Genomic DNA, 20,572 nt, shown 5'->3' on the forward strand with positions numbered 1-20,572 from the left:
ACTTTATTTACATGGCCCTTCACAGTGTAAAATAGAAGCTTTATTCATGGAAATACTTACAAAAAGGCCATTTTTTTCCCACTGAACATTCTCTTTAAATAGTACTCTAGGGTTATTTACATCTTTACAGTGTATTCAAAATACTCTTTTGGTAGCGGCCTCTTCACAAACAAAGACAAGTATGGCAGATTTTGGTCCCTGTCCAAGGAGGGAGGGAGCGGAAGAGGGCTGCCCTCTGAGTCTGAAATCAACTCCTGACCTCTAGACATTATTTGTGTAAATTGGAGAACATTAAACAAGCCTGACCTAAAAAAAAAAAAAAAAAAGTTTAAAGGCTGTTTTTTTTTCATTTTAAATTACATAAATAAAGATTCTCAAATGTACACAAGTGCATTTGCTTTTAAGTGGTAAGAAGTTGCTTTGAGATTCATGGCGGAAAAAGGAGTTTAGGGGCTGGGTTAAGTTATTTGGCAGCAGCCAGCACGCTGGGACAGGCTGGCATCCGACACCTCGGTTCATCTACACTCCACCAGACAAGACGTTTGTGTTGCATATCAGCTGTTTCAGGCTAAAAGTGAAAGGGCAGGGAGGAGGGCTCCGATGTTATTGCTGATTGTGATGCATTAATGTGTCAGTTCCTGAGCTTTTTGTTTTTCCCGACTTTACTTTGAAAAAGACAGTTTTGTTTTTTTAAAGTTGACTGTCTCCAGATGCAACGATCGTCGTGGATCTGTTTTCTTCGCCGCCGCCCCCCTCCCCCGCCCCGCAAAGGGAACAGGAACTGGTGGTTTAGTCCAAAAGTTAAGCTACTACTGATATAGCATCAGTCTGCCAGGAAGACTACACGTTATTAGATTCAATGTTTCAAGCCCAATTGTTCTGATTCGAGAGTTCAGCAGTCCATCTGGTGGAAAGCAGAAGGTCAATTTTAACAATTGCGAAGTGAACGGCCGGACTCTTATCCTCCACAAATCAGAAATAACACCATGGGGGGGAAAATAAAATAAAGTTGAATCGTGACTTTGAGCAAAGTCTCTCATGAGCATCTCCCCTGGATCCCATTTGACCCTGAGTTGTCTGAAAATACAACCACACGTGCCGATATACCCTTCATTATCAGTCCAATCACACTGTCACGTGACATTACATCCACACACAGGCTGTCATCTGACCCTCTCCAGAAATGCCCTTGTTTATTTCAGCACCCCTGTCTGAGAGATAACCACTCACATTTGTTAAAAGAAAAGAAAAATCTGATGAGGGGAGCTGAATAATTAAAGGGCAACATCTGAGGACGGGTTCAGAGAACCTTCCCGTACAAACTGTCCACAGGACAAACACGTCATTGCATAGGCCTTCACCTTCACACTTCACCTGCAGCGATATGTGCTTCCTCGCTCATCTTTTTTTTTTTTTTTGCAAGTCTGAAAAATGCATCTGCATTACTCAGGGTCAGTACTGTCTTTGAGGATTACTGTGCAAACAACACAAGCATAATGCTCATTAAATGAATAAAGGAGTCCAGTGAAGAAGCGATGGTTTGGGAGCTGGATGCCGCCTTGTCTCATCTCTGCAGGGGCCCCTGGTACAGTAGGAGTGGTGGTTTGAGGGGGATGTGGAGGGTTGCCCGGTTTGGTTACCAGTAAGTTCAGTTTGGGAATGAGTTCGCGTTAGAACGTGTCCACGTGGTTCATGTTAGTGGCTCTGTTGTGGATCTCTTCGAGGAAGTTTTCCAGCTGTTCGATGAGAACGCGCTTCTTGAACCTTTGCAGAAGAAGAAGCAATGACACGTGTTAACATTTGCCTTTTAAAAACAACTCTGTAGCAAAGGAGATCATGAGCAGAAAATTATGATACGTTTTTGTTTCTTTGCATTTTGTTCGGTTCGTGAAACTGCAGATGTTTTAAATGCCGACTCCTGGTGCTAGGATACAGCTGCTCTTTACTTTAAGAGAGCTTATAAAGAAAGACAGTCCCCTTTTTCTGTTTGCAGCTCATTTTAAGTAAAAAAAAGAAAAAAAATTAGGGGAGAGGTAATAACGCTCTGACATCAGAGGAGGAGGGCTGAACTTTGTACCTGGCTGCCTCTTTGATTATGTTTTGGAGGAAGATGAGCCGGGTGTCGAGAGTGCCCTGGATCTGTTTCAAGAGGAGGAAAATCTTCTCGTAGTCTGAAACAGAAAAAGCAAAGCGAACGAGGTTCAGTCGATTCAAGGAGAGCACATCCACTGAATCAAATCTTTGTATGTGTACAGCTGAATGTTAATAATAAACAAGATAAAAGGCGTTCTCACTCATAAAGGAAACTAGAAAAAAAAACATTCCACAGCACGTTTTCAAAGTCCAGAGTGACGTCCAATGTTAGTTTGACGTGTACGGTCAAATCAACAGAGGAGATAAAGAAAGAAAAAAAAAAAAGTTTGCTTCTTTAAATTTACACACAGATACCTGCTGTTTTTCCTAGCTTTGTTTTTAAGAAAAACAGCTTTGCTTCTGGACAAACCAAAGCTTAAGTGCCATGAAAAACCACATTTATGTGGTTTCTTCTGGAACAAAAACAAGACAAAGATGTAACGAGGAAGAATGAAATACAAAGCAGCATCTTCAATTTAGCAGCCCTGCAATAAAAGCTGAAGCTTCGAATCTCTGTTTAGGTGATGATTCAATCACACTTGTGACTTTTAGATGCTACCATGGTTACATATGAGAAAAAAAAGCTCTTTAAAGTTAGTGGTAGCTGCTCTCCGTTTCTATTATTTTGTCCTCCCTGCCTATAGACCAGGTTTGGATACATACGTCTGCCAGGTTTTCTGATCTCCTTGGTGATGAGCGACCTGAGCTCATTGTTGACCTTCGTCGTCTCGGTGTGAATGTGCTTCTTCAGAGCTGAAGGCGTAATGTAGTGCTGCACCTGGTCGTCCATCAGCACCATCTCCGCTCCTCCCTCGCTGCCCAGTGGCAGCTCGCTTGGATGGGTCTGCCCGTTCTCGTCCTCATCCCTGTGCCGCATCGCCTGAGGATCCGCAGCAGTGTGGTTCTCCTGAAGGTCGGTGGGACTCGAGGGACGGTCCACCTCCGAGTCAGAGTTCCGGTCTGAGCCGTAGTGGTTCTGATCCACGTGGTTGATGATCAGGTCTGCTTCTGGTGCACCGTCGTTAACGTCCATGTCTACAGAAAGGTGGAAAAAACCAAAAACATTCACTGTAATCCAGATCAGCTGCGTAGGACGGGTCGTGCCATAACCCCACATTTTTCCTGCCTTGAGTTTTATATTCTGTGTGTTAAATCTACCCTCTGTTGATCAATTTCTCTAAATTTATGAAAAAAAAGTGCTTTTTTCTTAAGATACCATAATCACTGAATCATTATTAGGCCAGTACACTTGGTTGTACACTCGGCACTAGAAGCATGCCATCAGTCATTATTAAGAATTACAGTATTAGTAGAAAAGATGTGCGACTGTCTCTTAGATCGTACCTGCTGAGTGTCGAGGGCTCGCAGACGGGGACACTGGAGGGGTGTAGGCTCTACCCAATCGCAGCAGAGGTGACATGCACCGGCGTCTCTTTGGACCTCCGCCCGGCACGTTGTTGCTGTCGCCAGGTCTCTTGCCCTTGTTCTGAGGGCCGGTCACAAACTCGTCTGCCTCGTCGATCATCATGCCCTGTAAAGAAAGTGAGGAAAATGGTACATTGGAGTGTTTTTCAGTGGTTAATTTACATTTGTCAATGTAACCAATAAGAAAACGAGAAGAGTAAAAAAGAGACTTGCCTTCTTGTCTAGTTTGAAGGGGTTGCCGAATGTGTGCAACCGTTTGGGCTGTTCGGGGTCTGCGTCTCGAAGAGGCTGGGGAGCAGCTTTAAGGAAGTCTTGGTAGTTTCCCATTTGGGCGATTGGCACGCTGTGGAGCTGGTCTGGAAGGGAAACAGATGCTTTGTCAAAAATGGAAAGAACAGCAATACATCTAACCTGCTTCTTACGCTGAAATTATGTTCACAACGTAGCATAATCACAGCCAAATAAGTGGGGAAAATGATTTGCACAGCGGGGTACCGGAGTCGTGGCCTCTGACAGTGCAGACGCTGGTGTTGAGAAGGTTTCTCCTCATTCGGCTGAGCTGGTCGAGCAGGTGGCTGCGGGGGATGTCGTACGGATTCCTAAAACTCTGAGGCTTCAGGCTCTGAGGATGACAGCAGACAGAAACACCGCTGTAGTTTCGACACCGGAGAGTGGATATACAGATGCATTCTGAGAGCGTGGACCATTTTTCAAAAGCCCTCAAGTGCTCAAACCAACTACATAAAAACACAGCAATGCTATAAGCCTCAGGAGGGCAGCTGGGGAGAAGCCTGAAGAATCTGAGCACAGAGTGAGATTTCAAAAAGGAACTCCTCGCCAACTGAATCTAAACAGTCGCTCAACAGTAAAAACCAATGCTCATGCGTGTAAGCATGTCAGAACAGCTCCCGATGATGAATGTGATCATGTTGAAGAAATGCAGATAATAATCCAACCCTACCTTGTTGAGCAGTGCCAGATGAAAGCCTTGAAACTCTTTGGGGTTAAGCTCCATGGGCAGGGCTGGGGCCTCTCCTGTGAGATTCTGTAGCTGCTGGATGAAGTCCCGACGCTGGGCTAGAGATATACTTCCGCCTCGCCATCGCACCTTGAGGCCAGGCTCCGGTGGCTGCTTTTTCCCAATCAAAGCGATCAGACGGTCATACTCGATTTTTGTCTGAAAATATGAGGAAATTAGGTTTTCTGGTCAGAAATGCCTTCCTATTTGGCGTCTTGATTATTGTAGCAGGAAAAAAGGAAATGCAGGAACTTAATAAGCAACACGTAAAACTGAAGATAAGATTTAAAATGCATTACAATGCAGCTGTGCAAAGCTATAAGCTGCTTTATAAGTGTTTATCCTGCTGTACAAAGAACGACTGACACAAGGAAAGACAGCTGTAATAGCATAAAACATATTTGCATTAAAAAAACAACAACAACAACAACAACAAAAACAGCTGGTGCCTAATACCAAATAACCATTAAAATAACAGTAAGTTAGAAATTAAGGATGTGATGGTATCGCTGTGACACTTTCCAACACAATAAACATTTTTGTTCTTTCGTCATAAAATGTAGCTGCTGACAGAGAATTGAACACAGAGAGAAAAGCAGCACAAAGCACAAAATGATTTATCAGCCCGTGGACTCGTACACAAGCTGCCCCCCACTCAGCCAAGAGACTTTGTTTCAGTTGACAGTGTATTGATGCAAAGTCTAAATCTAGTGGAGCATTTTGAGTTCATCTATTCATCAAGTATAACTGTGCTAACAGACGTTCTCTGCAAATGCCTGTCATGCAATAGACTCAATACTTGAAATGTGCAATTCACTTGTATTTTTATTCCTATTTATCCCCTTCGTATATTTTATTTATATTGTCTCTGTATATATATATATATATATATATATATATATATATATATATATATATATATATATATATATATATATATATATATATATATATATATATATATATATATATATATATATATATATATATATATATATATATATATAAAATATTCTGTAACTCTGTAACTTCTGTCGGTGCTGTGCTTTTTTGGAAATCGAATTTCCCAGCGGAACCCACCCGAGGGATTAATAAAGTTCTATCTAATCTAATCTAATGTCTTTTGAGTGCAATTTAAAGCACTCAGTAAAAATAAGTGAATGAATGAAAGAAGATGATTTGACTGACGTGGATATCGATTTTCTATTTAAAGCCATTTGTTCTTTTTTTCCTTTAACTTTTTAATCAATGCTAAAGAAAATTAGGACAATGCAAATAGGCCATTACAGTGAACTCATGCTCAAGATCCCAGTTTGAGATGTTTTGAGCTTTGTGAGGTTGTGTGTTGTCAGGAGGAGGGATGGACATGGTCAGCAACAACACTCCTGTAGGCTGTGGTGTTTAAACGATGCTCAGTTGGTACTACGGGCTCAAAGGGAGCCAAGAAAATATCTCCTACACCATTACAGAGGATTTATGATCTAGAGCGTAACCTCATGAAAAACATAACAACATGCCAGGTCGACGTGACCCACAACTATTATGACTGGGCTGCTTGGCGCAGTCGACTCCTCCTGTGCAGTTTTTAGCTGAGTTTTCACAAAAATCGTCATCTCAATGTAAGGATTAATAATCAAAGCATTAATATAAGGACTATAATCTCAGCAAATTCCTGGAGGGAGACTGCCGGGACACACGAGCATAAATGTCGGCAATGACATCAGCCACTTATGTAAGTTCTGTTGTAGGCTCTACAAAGACTCCCTGAAGAAGTCCAAATCAGGCATCACTCCACAACCAGAAGCCTGAACCACTGACACAAGGCAGGATGGATCCATGCTTTCATGCTGATTATGTCAAATTCTGACTCTACCATCAGTGACTGTCGCAACAGAAATAGAGACTCATTAGACCAAGAAACCTTTTCCTAATCTTCTATTGTCCGGTTTTGGTGAGTGCATGTGAGCTGCAGCTTCAGTTTCCTGTTCTTAGCCACAGGAGAGACATCAAGTGCAGACGTCTGCTGCTGTAGCCCATCTGATTCAAAGTATGACGTGCTGTGCGTTCAGAGATGCTCTTCTGCACACCCTGATAATAATGAGTGGTTGCCTTGACCACGTCTACAAGCCTAAATGCACTGAGGTACTCCCATGTGATTGGCTGATTAGATATATCCCTTACAAATCACAGATATCCCTAACAAAGCGACCAGTGAGTATAAAAATGTCATGATAAAACCAGGTTTCTTTGAAAGTTACTTTTCTAAACCAAAATTAAGATATTAAAATACTAATCAAACTGAGATAAAACATTTGAACTAAACTGGTGTTTATCTTTTTTTCTTTTCTTATTTTTTTAATTAAGAAAACTAGAAAAAACCCCCAAAATAATCCAAAACTACAAATTACACTATAAAAATCCATCAGTGTGGACTTTAGTGAAAACAGAAAGGCTTGACAACTGACAGACACTGCAACAAGCACAGCTTTGTGGAGTAGATTTAATATTAACAACTAACCTGCTGACTGAGCTTTTTCAGGTAGGAAACCACGCTGTAGCTCAGACCATACTCCAGGTTGTCAGCTAGCAGGTTCGGTGCTCCCATGATTCTTAAAGCCTTTCTTAGCGACTGTGAGAATAACACAGCAGTAAGAACAGTGCAGGCACAGCTTCGTACATTAACAACAACAACCACAAAAAAAGCCATTAATGAAAAGTTGAAGAGTGATAATAAGGCCACTGACCCCAATATAATACGGAGGCATCGTCTTCAGGTAGTTCTCAAAGGACTGTCGCCATTTAATGGTAGGCTTGAACTTGTGCACTTTAATCAAGTCATCTGTGGAAAACAATCAAACACAGATCACACAAAGAAATTCAATAATTAGGAACATGTTTTATTAAGAAAACTGAATTAAAAAAAAAAAATAGTCATTTGTTTTGCTATTGCAGCAGATCGTTTAAATTTTCTAAAGCCCAAAACAAAGACTCTCCATCAACACCTACAGCGAGAGTAAAAATGAGGTGGATGCACAGGTCTTACCCAGAAGCGGAAGAAGTACGGGGTAGTTGTAGGGCATTACAAACAAGTTGACGCAATTTAGAGCTGTGCTGGCCTTCAGGTAACCAAACGGCTGCCCCAGATCGCTGTACTTGGCACTGTTACATACAAACACCTGAAAAAACAGAAAGAGAAAAATCAGGAAGTGAGTTGTGACATTTGAACTTTTCAATCAGCAAACAAAAACAGAACCAGCTGATGCTGTCCGAGTTGTTTTTAGGTTTCATTTTATTTTAGTGTAAAGCCACTTTGGTTTTAAATATCCTACAGAAGTAAATTTCACTTCCTTGCTTACCACTTACTATTAGCCCTACAATATCATAACGCTGCATCTGGTCAGTGTCAGGAAAATATTTTCACTGCGTGATTCTTGTAATTGCTGATATAAAAGTCATTCTGAAAGTCTGCCACCTCATCTCTGATGAGGACTCATGCCAAACATGGGGAAAAAACACCAAAATCAATATACGAGTGATGAATACAGAGACAACCTTTACTTTCAGGTTCCTGCCACAAACCAGGTAAAGCTTGGTGTGCGGGTACCAGCAGAGACTAGATGTTTCGATCTAATCACATGTGCTAAAGCTCAGTCTGTGCATGCCGACGGGCTATCGAATCATCGCTTCATTTGCTGCCACCCTTATTTATTTTTTTGGTACACTGAAAACCTGAAACCACACATCAATGTCTCAATATGTCTGAACATCTAATCAAGTACTTATCACATTGCTGTTAGGATGCATGTAGCACGTTCCATGTGTGAGAGATTAAAATCCTCTTTGTCTACCTGGCTGTAAAGATTAAAAACACAGATTTCTGCTTTAATGCCAAACTTTCTTCTCAACAGCTGTTATTTTCTGTGGTTTCTGTGATGGTGCTGTACCTGCCAGCAGGTGTGCGGTGATTTCCTCTCCAAAATGTACTGTGTGAGGGGCGACGGCTCCAGCTCATACTTATCAAAGGGTACCTTGTCTATCACCATGGGTTCAGCATCCACGCAGGAGAAACGGACGTGGGGGTGGGCTGAGCGGGGAGGCTGGGAAGGTACACAGAAAGAGATACACAATGTTATGGTAAATATTAAAGAAGATCAACAACACCTGCTGGCGCCTAATAACACCAGTAGGTGTTGTTAATCTAAGCTAAGTTTAAGCAATGCGCAAAGTTGACCGTCTGAATACAGTTCGGGAAAAAAGAATCACGTCTGGCTGCTGCTTCTATTTCTACTGAAAGTGTAGAGTATATGTGTGAGCAGAGGAAAAGCTTATGAATGATAGCTAACATGCAATGCATGATCTATCATAATGAGTACTTCTTTGTTTGTTTAATTTTGATTACAGCTCATCTGTGCTTGGGCTGTTGCACATTCGTGTAGCTGTGACATCACTGCAGCCGGTTTGACGTCACCCCTGTGTTATCACGAGTTAGTCATTGTTTGCTATGGAATAAATGGTTAAAGTTAATAAGAGTGTGGCACTGTTACATTAGTGTGACTGATTATTCTTGTTAAACAAACAGGAAGAAGAAAAGTTGTTTAATGAAAGTGACAATGTGTGGGGCTGAATCCTGTAACTCCTGTGGAGGAGTTATCGTCTAATGGCCACTGAAGGCACATTACAGCTATAATGGATTTGTTTTTCCTTTTAATAAACATGAAAAAATAAACTTAGTAAGTGCCTTTCTTTTTATTGTTCTCACATTTTTTCTATTTTAAGATTCATAATCGAGCATACGGCTACTTTGTATCACTGCAGGCTGCTTCTAAAAGAGCGTCAGTCCCCACTGACTCCCACTAAAATAACCAGTGTTAGCAATTAAATTATGACATCTACAAAAGCCTGATACAAAATTAAAACAAAAAGAACAAACAAACCCTGTAGCCATTTATCCCCTTCATAACAAAATTACAGAGTTTTGTCTTCTTGTACTTGCTTGTTTGCTAGGCCTCACCTCAGCTAATATAAGTCAATGAACTGAACCTCTGGGTGATGTTTTCTGCTGTTGGAGACCTTAAGAGCATTTTTAAAGGAAGTATTTTATTTATCAGGAAGTTTGTACTTCCTGAGAGAGTGAAATGTTGAAAACTTATTAGTCTGTTACTTAGCACAAATTAGCCATAAAACTAGCCAGACACTGGTTAGCACACCACTAAGGCCAACATGCTAAGCAAGCATGCTAGCCGTAGCTAATAACACTATACCAGTCTTGTAAATATGGTCACTTTTTGGCTATTAACACTTATATTATTAAAAAATAATTAGGAATAAAGTACATCTTTGTTAAGTTTTATAGAATTATAAGTGTATTCTGCTGTCAAGAGTAAAACTGTCCAATATATAAATACAAGAAAGGAACTATAGGGCTTTAAAGTCTCTTCTTTAATATTATTTTTACCTTTTTGGGCTCTTTTGTTCTGTGACATTATATTTATTTTACTAAGCTAGGTTGTCATTTCATTAATCTGCTGCAGTAACACAGATTATGTATTGCATAAATTGACAGATACCGGTTTCTTATCTCATATTTCTGTCGGTTCTTCTGCAACTTTCTTACCAATGTGGGGGAGTTCTGGTCTGGCCAGAAGGCTTCGGGGATGGGCCAGTGCCCGATGGGAACACCAGTTTTAGGGTTAGGTCGTACGTAGATCAGCTTGTGACAGCAGTGCCAAGGCTGCGGACCAGACTTCACCACTTCAGCTGGAGTGTCTGTGCAGGAATATAAGCAAAGCAAAACAAAAAACAAGGGGTTTATGAAATGCAGCATGAAACAAAATGCATCAGACAAGTGTGTCAGCAGTTAAATATGAAAGCAGGAGTTTAAACAGTGACACCCACCAGATGTTTATGAAAAAACAGGAAAGAAAAGCTCAGAATGGATTAAAACAAACACCAAGTGGGAGAGAGCAAAGAGCTCCTCTACTAATCAAACGCATGCAGCACAGCACATGTCAAAAAGCTCCTTTTATAATAAAAGACAATTCAACTTGAGAAAACCCAAAAGCAAACAAACAGAGGTGTGTCTTACCTTCTAGCGGAGGAGGGTCAGGTCCCGTCTTCTCAAAGTTTATCACTACTCCACTCTGGATTTTCTGCACCAAAGACTCCAGACACTGATTCAACATACGCTGGGAGAACACACTGTAAGAACGACCTGTAACGAAGACACACGTCTGTAAGTATAAATATCCCAAAACACGAGCGAGTCAATGGTGTTGCTAAAATTAAACGTTTTTCCTTGGTTGACTGTGGATCATTTCAAATGTTTTTGGTTTAGCCGTTTAAAAGCTTAATTAATAGAATTTGTGGGCCAACTGGGAGCAGCAGAAACAACACGGGATGCATTTTCACCATGCTTTCACATTTTGTCAATTTCCTAGCAAAAAGCTGTCTATTTAGACCCTCCCACTTAGATCCTGACATTATAATGTGATTTTTTCCCCTCCTAATTAATAATAATTTGTTGTACTTTTTAGAGCAGATACTAGAAACCAAATTAAGAAATAACATCTGGCTTTAAATGTTCCACATTTTTCGTAAGCTAGTTTCTAATTGTGTCTTCTTTGCTTTGTTTGGTGCAGGTCAGACAGTGTACAGTGGGTCTATTAGAGCTTGTCTGCTAAAAGTTGCATGCTGCTGCTGGAACAGGGTTAAGACTGAATTGCAGACTAAATGAGCCATAAAAAATTGTGAGTCAGAAGAGGGAAAATACAGAAGTCTGATAATTCTGTTGATTGGTGCCAGGGTAAAAATAGGAAAACAATCTAACCGAAACTAGGGGGAAAAAGAAATTGCTACTTGCTGGGTCATCTCATTGAAATGTTTGCATTTGGCGACCAACTCGTCCAGAGGTCGAACGTGCACCACCCTCAGTCTCTGGGTGATGACTTTCAAACACATGGTGATCGCACAGGTTACTTAGTGGGATGCAACTTGTCTCCAAACAATTGCGCTCCGACTCGGGCTGACTGCAATTAATCTCAGAGAGATTGACAAAGGTTTGGAAATAATATAGATGCAGACAGACTGCATCAACCCGAGTCAGTCTGCAACAATGAACGCAACTTGTCTGCAGTGTGTCTTTTTTTTTTTTTAACTTCAACCCATTGAGTCACAAACTCATAGCAGACCGACTCCATCTTATTACATTTTATCTCTACGTTGACACACCAAAGTCTCTTTGAAGTGTTCGTACACCTCGTCTTAGCAGCAACCATTTCAGACACAATCTCAAGTTCATTGCATGCAATAATTTTAGTCATGCCGGAGTCTCCAGTAACTGATTTCTCTGGTGTGACTGTAGCACAATTAACCAAAAATTATAAATAACTTGAGCTGAGATTTCTCAGACCTTTTTCCAATGAAGAGCTTCATCGAATTCTTCACTCATTCTAGGACTAGACTTAATCTTTGTCTCCGAAACTTACAGATAGAGACACAGAGGATTAAAAGTTCCCACTAAAACTTGTGTTTAAAGAACAAAAACTGCAGCAGCAGCAGTTTGGTGTTTATATAATGCACCTCAATGTCAGAGAAATCAAATGAACAAGAATAAAAGGGGTTAAGAAGGATCACTACATTACACTGTTTATGAAGTGCTTTGCTACTGGTGCAGTGCAATTTCAAGAGCTCTCTTCTTTACATATTGCTCATCTTTGTGCAGCCATATCAGCCATTTACACTACATGCAAATAGTGCATTTGCATGAAATGTGACTCTGAAAGGTCAAAATCTCTCTTTGCTGTTTTTGTCACGCCATCAATCGCATGTGTAAAATTAAAAAAGTCAGAAAAACCATCTTTCAAAGCTACAACTGACTAGTCTAACTTAGCCTTCCTGTCATTCAACTTCACCTCGAGTGACCTTGTTGTGCACCCATTCACTCGCTCATTTCAATAGGCTGTGGCTTTGTGTCAGGTCTGCCATCAGCAGTAATGGACAGGCAGCATGTACTGTAGACTGCCGCTGACAATGGACCTGTGTCATGTTCTGCATTCAGCGCCACCGGCTGCGACACGCAGCTTTGGAGTCCTCTGTTCTCTATATGTGTGCATGGGTTAATCTTAACCTGCCATCAGCATCATTCTAGTTCGTTCCTCCTGCCAGCTGCTTCCAAAACAAAGCTACGTGAGGAATGGAGACAGAGGGGATAAAAGTCTGCTTCTATAAGTGAATGTTCTGGCAGCCGGACTTTGGCTGGAGATGGGGGGATTACAGATCAAAATCGCTGGCTAGAAAGTCTCTTGACAGGACTTAGGCAGGACAAAGGCAGTCCGATTATGGACCAGGGGGGAAAATCTAGTCATTCTAACCTTAATCAGCAATTACTACCCAAGTACACTTAAACAAAGCACTTAACCCTTCCACAATAGCTCCAGCAGGGGTTAAAATAAGAGCACAGTGTAGCTGCATTGGGCTGTTAAAACACAACTCTGAATATTGAGCAAGACAGTGCCTAGACACCGCTCAGGGCTATCCCCAGTTGAAGTGGGCTCTGCTTTAAAATTTAAGCTTCTGACACTTCCAAGAGGAAAACATCTGATCTGTTTATTTTTCACTCAGAATAAGGAGCTTTTACTTCTGTAGACTAAACTGAAGCAGTAAAATGGTTTTCTTAATCTTAGGCTGTTCATGCTGTCATTTAAAATGTATGTCTACAGCCTACTCTACCTGGCTTATGTTATTTTGTTTAATTGCGTAATTCCTTGTATGCTGGTTATGTTTCCATGCGTGATACAATAATAATAATTAAAAAAAACAACAACAACAACTCCTTAACATCACCAACTTAAAGTGAAGTACCCGACAAGCACTTCAGACTGCATTACCCATGGTGCAGCTCTTCCATAAAACCTGTCCTGTCTTTAAATGCTCTTAAATCATCTTTGAAACTTCGGCATATAAAGCATATGAATCAGTACATAAACTCCAGAGCTACAAAAGGCAAACCGAGTGTACTTAAAAGCTGAGAAATGCCTGTCAGAGCTGATCTGTAAGTACACAACAACCAGCAGCTCGTATCAGTCCGCCTACCTCCAGTGACCTCACACATGGGGGTGATTGGAGAATCGTCAGACGGGACGCCGCCGAGGGGCTCGGGCTCCACCGAAGCGTTGCCGGAGATACGTAGCACCAAAGCAAACAGACGCTGGTCCCAGCGAAACGGCTCCTTCGTCAGCTCGCTGCCCGGCAGCGGCGTGGTCAGAGGTAGATGTAGCTGGACAATGAAACAGATCACAGGATGAGATGACAGACCTGCGTTAGAACAGATTTACTGTGTTGCTGTTCTCTCTAATATCGCCGTTTGTTTTAGGTTACTGTGGGGAAACTTGGGCAATAAATGAACAACACTTTTACGGCGGTATTGATAAAGTGCCTTCATTTACAGGGTATTAAAGTGGCACGGAGGGCTCAGCTCGCACTTCTAACCTTGCAGTTATACCCTTTGTCATAATTTGGGCTAAAGGAATTTAAAAGTAACTGCCTATATAATTTTTGTTTGCATAGGTTGAAAACATGACTGTTTACTGCATTTGTAAAGAAAAAAAATAGTGCATTTTCATACTGAGCAATGATTTTTCTTTATTTTCTACATTTTCAAGATCAAGTGTTTAATCAGTCAAAACAGGAAGTGCAATCAATGATTAAAAAGTAGCTGTTTTAATAAATTCAATAAAAATGCCAAAAATATTACTGGTGTTGGACTCAAATGAGACTCTTCATTGGTATTTTTAGATTTTGATGAGAATAAATTAAGGTTTTTGGTTTTTTTTCTGCTGAATGTGTCAGCTGGGGAAGTTGTCTTCCTTGATGTTTTAGGACCAAATGATTAATCAATAAGTAAGTACATCAAACTTCTCTGTTTCTAAGACAATAATAACAAAGCTACTGATAACACTTCTAAGCATGAAAAGTAGCTTTGTTATTATGTGAGTGGACAATATGATAAAGCACTTCACAGTAGAGCTTCTGTGGTTTAAACTTTAGCCATCTTAATCACAGTCAAAGGACGAGGGTTTGGTAAAGTTTGACGTGGTGCGGTTAGACTCCTAAAGTATCACCCAAACAAACAGAACGCTCTCCTGATTGGAGATGCAGGCTGACCTCATCTTGGACACCGCCGCTGCTGGTCAACTTGTTGCCGTCTGTAATTGCGATGATGATGGCAGGTTCAAGGAAAAAAGGATTCCTTCCCTAAAAAAAGAAAAGAAAAAAATAGGACATATTGAAGACTAAATGAAAAACGAAACCATGCCGAATTAATTCAGCATTCAGACTCCCAGAGGCAACTTAGGGTCACCCTGCACAAAGAAATGAGAAAGACACAAACAAGCTATAAAAAAACAAGACACAAAAATAGGGGGGCTGTTCTCACATCTGTTAAAACTGTGCTTACAAAAGACGTGATCACCATTAATACCTGTATTTAGCAAGTGTGGCTTTATGGCCTTCTGCGATCCGACGCATAAATAAGCACCGTGAATGCATCATTACAAACAGCAGATAAATTACACGGGACATATTTAAGAAGCGTGTGAAATAGAAAACCTTGACTCAAAGGGAAAACAAACAGAGTAAGAGTTCAGTATTTAGTGTCTGCAGTATATGTTCACTCTATACTCCACAACAGCAGAGCTCATTATCCGAGGAGCTACACGAAACCTCTTTCCTGCTGGACCCCATGATATTTCATGACATCAGCGCTCCACTCTGATGAAATTAAACTGGAGCAGCACTGCATTTATCACTGTGCATCAGCCTTGTGGGATCTCCACAGAGCCACTAGGTGAGGTAATAGCGTAAAAAGAAAACAAAAAACCCCTCAACAAAGACTGACAAGTGCTGCCAGCAAACCGGACTTCACTGCAGAGTCACAGTGACTCCATAAGGGCCTCCTGTTCTGACAGCAGAGCCATTATTAATGTACGTGGAGCCACACTGTTTGGGCTCTACCTGTAGGCTGCGCTTTCTGCTGAATGATGCATCTGTCCAGTCACATAAACGGCCCAAAGTAAACAGAGCAGGATACGACCAAGACCCCACTGTGCTGCAGGTATCCATGACAACCTGGCAACCCCCCCTCAAAAATTCCTTCATGATATCGAGCACTTAGTTGGCATGCTGACTTGATGATCGGGCTAACTTGCCAGTCAAGCGATGAATTTATCCATGTCATATCAGCTGCCGGAGCTTTTACTCGTGCTTAAATAAAGCCAAATGCGACTACTAAAAATAGATGACACATGACGACAGCCTATCAGGGGAGCCGGTGTAAGAATAAAGCGTTTTGACAACTTCTCAAAATGTGCCCAGCTGCTTTTCATGTAAAAGACAAGACAGTATCTATATATTTTGGGTAATTTGAAAGATAAAAACAAGTCATCTGAAGACATCTCTTTGTGCTTTCAAAGAGAAGAAAACACAGTGGGCATTTCTTATAACTGGTTAATGATGATAATGAGATATTACATTAGTAAATGGAGAAATAATAGGTAATTCATCATGTTTAAGACCCGTCTATGCAGTCAGCTACCGCTACTGTGATGTGCTTTCCACAATGCCATGATAATGGAGATCCATTAAAGCGCCGGCCATCACTCCAGCTGACACTCTAACTTACCACCAAACAACACTGGCCATATCATTTCTTCACGTTCATCCTTTCTTCTGCTCTTTCATTGCTCTTAATGAAACTGATCAGTGTCAGGATTACCCGCCGGCCGTCTCCCCCCTCTACCTCCATACCCTTCTTCATCTCCCAGGGGAGAGTCGTTTCAGATGCCTGGCAACCTGGAGCGCTCTTTGTTACTGTAGACTGAGGCACTCCAGGGCAATATTAACTCCCCCATCTCCCCCCGTTAACCCCCCAGGGCTCCACCCGCTGGACGACATGGAGCACTGACTTATGATACAAAGGGCCCTTTAAATAAGAAAACAGAAGAAAAGCGCACACACACACGGTCATTTTAGATGTGTTTTCATGCGGAAGTGCCCTCTTCCTAGTTCCCTTGAAACGCTTCTCTGGTTAAATGGTAAACCCTCACTTAAAAGGAAATGTAACTAAACAGAAGACAGCAGAAACAGCTTACGGGAGTTATTAAGCACCACTACACTTGTGTAATCAGTTAGATGACGTACTGAAAGGTTTTTAGATTTTGACTCAAGTTCATTGATTCCTCTAGCTTTTAGTGTTACCAGCATTTCCTGCCCACACATTTGTTACGTTAAAATATCCTCTAGGAGTACCAAACACTTGTGTTGGGCTCACATTTTAAATTACAGCCCATGTTCACAATAACTCCACTTTTGTAAAGGACATACTAAGCATATATAAACTACATACATGCACTCCATACTAGTAATTGCCAAGCCTCCTGCTGGAAATAGGCAGAAGAGGGAGAACTAGTCATTAAATTATAGCCACTGTCAAATCAACCTGTAATTAGAGGTCAGCAGTGACAGCGCGGGACGCAGTAACCTTGACCTTGGCTTGTGTGTTCAAAATCGGACAGTCTGACGGTGTCGCTGGTATTTTTTTTTTTTTTTCAAACGACCAAAGAGTGTCTGACATGCATTATGCATGCTGCATGTATGCATTACCTGGGCTGGTAGGGATCTTCTGTTTATTACTCAGGAAATGCCTAATTAAACATTCATTACTGCTCCCATACTCCCCCACTTACCTCCGCACAGGAAAACAGATGTCCAGATTCTGTATCAACCACAAGCGTGCAGATTCACCTACCACTCTAACTGGGTATGGGCTAGACTTCACAGCTTACATTAATAATGACCACTTTGTTTCATATGCAAAAAAAAAAATTGCATTTCAGTTTCAACGCTGGCCAGGAGATGAGAAAATCTCAAGAAGGTGAGATGCTGAATAGCAAGCAATATGCTTTCTGTTGGCTTCAGCTTTTCTTTTTCTAATGAGACTAAACCAAAGTCAAGTTTCTCTGGTCACTTTGTCCAACCCTGCACAGCTAAAGGCAGATCTGAACATCTGTTACACATGAGTCAGTGGGCTGGCATAAGAGTGGTGGTCTGAAACTTTATCATGCAAATCTACGTTTAGCTACTAATACTGGATTTAAATTGAAGAGGGAACTTGGCCAGCATCACGCTGTACTAGCTCCAGACTTTGTGGGCTTGGAGAATATTTCTTAGCAATACTGAGTCTGAATGAGTTTTATGTGAATAGCTTACAGCTGTAAATCAGGCCCACTGTGTCGTAAAGCTGCAGTATGGAAATCTTTCTAAGCTGCACAATACAACTGGAATAACATCGATAATTTTAAAGTAAACCACATTTTTCCGTCAGCGTGTATCCAGGAGCTTTTTTCAATATCCTCACATTTGTGGTCTTGTTAGATGGATCCCCATTTTTGAAGCAGACTTGAGCGAAACAAAGAAAAGGGCGACAGTCTTCAACCTCAGCATCAGTGAGCATTCACATTAACCAAAAGATAAAAACACAAGAGTATGTTCATCATGGTACAGATCCGTGGTACTGGTACTGCTATATAGCGCCTGTCGCCTCACTTTTGAGCACTCAAAATACTTTTCACTACATCTGTCAATCACCCAATCAGAAACACACGCACATTCATACAGTGCTTTTATCTACAGCTAAGCACTTCCACCAAACATTCACGCACACCCACTCTGATGGATGCATCGGGGGCAACAGGGTTCAAGATCTTGCCGAAGGATACTTTGACACATAGACGGGAGGAACCGGGGATTGATCCGTCGACCTTTCGATCGGTAGATGACCCGCTCTACCACCTTGCCCAGTGATTCATCATAAAAGCACAAAAGTCCTCTGACAGGCTTGAAACTACATAATTTAGACTGACCTGGTTAAAACTGCAAAAGTCTTATTCCAAAGCTCTAAAATAACTCCCAGCTTGATTAAAATTATGTTTAGCTTTGTGTTTACGTGCACACACACCACAGAGTGGCCAGACCATTTATGAACTAAATAATAGATATAAATATTAGAACCACCTCTTATAATAATCCAGTGCATTTTAACAAACTGGCCATAAAGCTGAAGTGACACAAGCCTACACTAGTTTATATACAACTATATATATATATTTTTTTTAAAAAGCATCTAGCTTTCAGAGCATATTTGTGCAGACAGAGCCTGCAATAGATCCTTAGAGTTTCAAAACATAATGCATTTTCTTGCTTAAAAGCTCATTTACAGGTGTAATAATTCCATGTCCTTGATGAGAGCAGTGACATATGTAACACAAACTAAAGTTACTAATCAATGATGGGGGAAGAAAGAAAATAAGAAAGCTACGTTGCTCCTGCTGCTTGGACTTGCTGTCATGATTGTGTCGTATGGCTGAGGATGTGTGGGTCCACAGTATGAAAGTGGTTGATGCTTGTAAGACTGGGAGATAGCAGAAAGGGGTGGGGTGAGGGGGGGTAGGTGGGTGGGTGAAGTGGGTCTGTTTGGGCATTTAGCACTTTATGAGCCTGATTTCTTCTCCACCTGTTTCATTGCTACATACCTGTCCATAGTTGTCTATCCCAGTCACTAATCTATTGAGATTGAGTAAATCAAAAGCGTTCCTCAAGGATTGGCCAATAGTTGTGAGTCCAGTTGCTTGGAGGTTCCTCAACTCTGTCATGAATGTGGCATGGCTCTCTTTCCATCCAGCCTTTAAAAAAAACAAAAAAAACAAACCCAAACAAAACACAACATAGCAGCTGGTTAATAACATGCACAAAGCTAAATAACTACCCCACTGTTGTGACCAGCAGGCAACTTCTAAGGAAACTAGTGGTTAACTTCACTGGTTTTATTGAGAGTCTGAGCTAATAAATATCTAAATAGGTCGCTTCCTCTCTATCTGCCCAGACTAATAATTTGACAGCACTGCAGCCACAGGACGTTGATCCGTTTCTACCAGGCTGCTGCGCTCGGCTCCAGATCAGAAAATCGCAAAGTCGCAATGTGTGCAGTGACTAAAGTGGCAATTTGGTCTAAAGAAGTAAAGTAGGCTAGTCTGTCATCCCCGCTTCTCCTCCTCCTCTACTCTCCCTCCCTCCTAGATATCACCTCGCTGTATAAATAACACCCAGAGTTCCTTGCTGCTCACATTGAAACAAAATGTCGGCCATGTTTTAAAAGGGGTATGAAAGCTCCTCCTGAAGATTTTTCTCTACACAGTTGATGTAGTGATCACAACGTGGTGCAGCGATGGAAGGACAGTCAATCTGCGCAATGTAAAGCCGGACATGACCCGAAAACAAACTCTACCTTTATCCCGAACGGAACATCTTCAAAATTTACCAACATATACCGGTCCCCTCGGCTCGCCGGATCTCTCCCTCTGAGCTGTGGAAATAGTAGAGAATTATTTACGGTTATCGAGAGATCAGCTTTGACAGGCGAGCTTGCAACAGCAAAACGATGAACTGAACTGCATTCCCGCTCGGGATCTCTCAATATTAATGTGTCCCGTGGTTACAGTACCTTCATAAAAGTCTCAACAGCGCCTTTTGCTATGTCCAGATAGGTAGTGCCCAGATGGGTGCGCTGGTTCATTGAAGCGGACGTGTCTATCAGAAAAAGTAAAACGGGCATTGTGATGGTAATGACACGTTCTGCATGGACTTGGTGTCAGTACAACCGGCCAAAACGGAAAAAAATCTTTTGTTCTCCTGCCGCCTGTATCACCTCTCAGCTAGCTAGCTAGCTGGCTAACTGTCTGTCTCACACATTCTTTCAAAAAAGTGTAAGAATAGTGAGTGTAGAAGCCCTTTCCGGGCGAACTAAACTAAAAACCTCAAACCCTAGGGGCAGGTTATGGATTCACGAGGGATTTTGATAATTTTTACAATATTTTGTAAATATTCCTAAGTTTCATAGTAACAAAGTTCCCCCTCACAGTGAGTCCCTGCTTCTCCCTACACTGA

The 20,572-nt window shown here is 41.4% G+C and overlaps 1 protein-coding gene across 1 annotated transcript; it reads right to left on the reverse strand.

Annotated features, from left to right (window-relative positions):
- Positions 1–746: 746 nt before the first annotated feature.
- Positions 747–20,572, reverse strand: ints6 (integrator complex subunit 6). The gene is made up of 18 exons (XM_080903654.1): positions 20,130–20,572; positions 19,914–19,991; positions 19,162–19,311; positions 14,738–14,827; positions 13,667–13,850; positions 10,662–10,787; positions 10,191–10,342; positions 8,521–8,673; positions 7,620–7,752; positions 7,321–7,415; positions 7,095–7,205; positions 4,520–4,735; positions 4,054–4,180; positions 3,772–3,914; positions 3,478–3,664; positions 2,797–3,168; positions 2,078–2,171; positions 747–1,764 (listed from the first exon to the last, which is right to left on the reverse strand). Exons 1-18 carry the CDS (start codon positions 20,238–20,240, stop codon positions 1,671–1,673), a joined length of 2,616 nt encoding a protein of 871 aa, XP_080759780.1. The 5' UTR covers positions 20,241–20,572; the 3' UTR covers positions 747–1,670.

This window comes from Rhamphochromis sp. 'chilingali' (genome assembly GCF_963969265.1).
Source record: "Rhamphochromis sp. 'chilingali' genome assembly, chromosome: 14".
NCBI lineage: Eukaryota > Metazoa > Chordata > Actinopteri > Cichliformes > Cichlidae > Rhamphochromis > Rhamphochromis sp. 'chilingali'.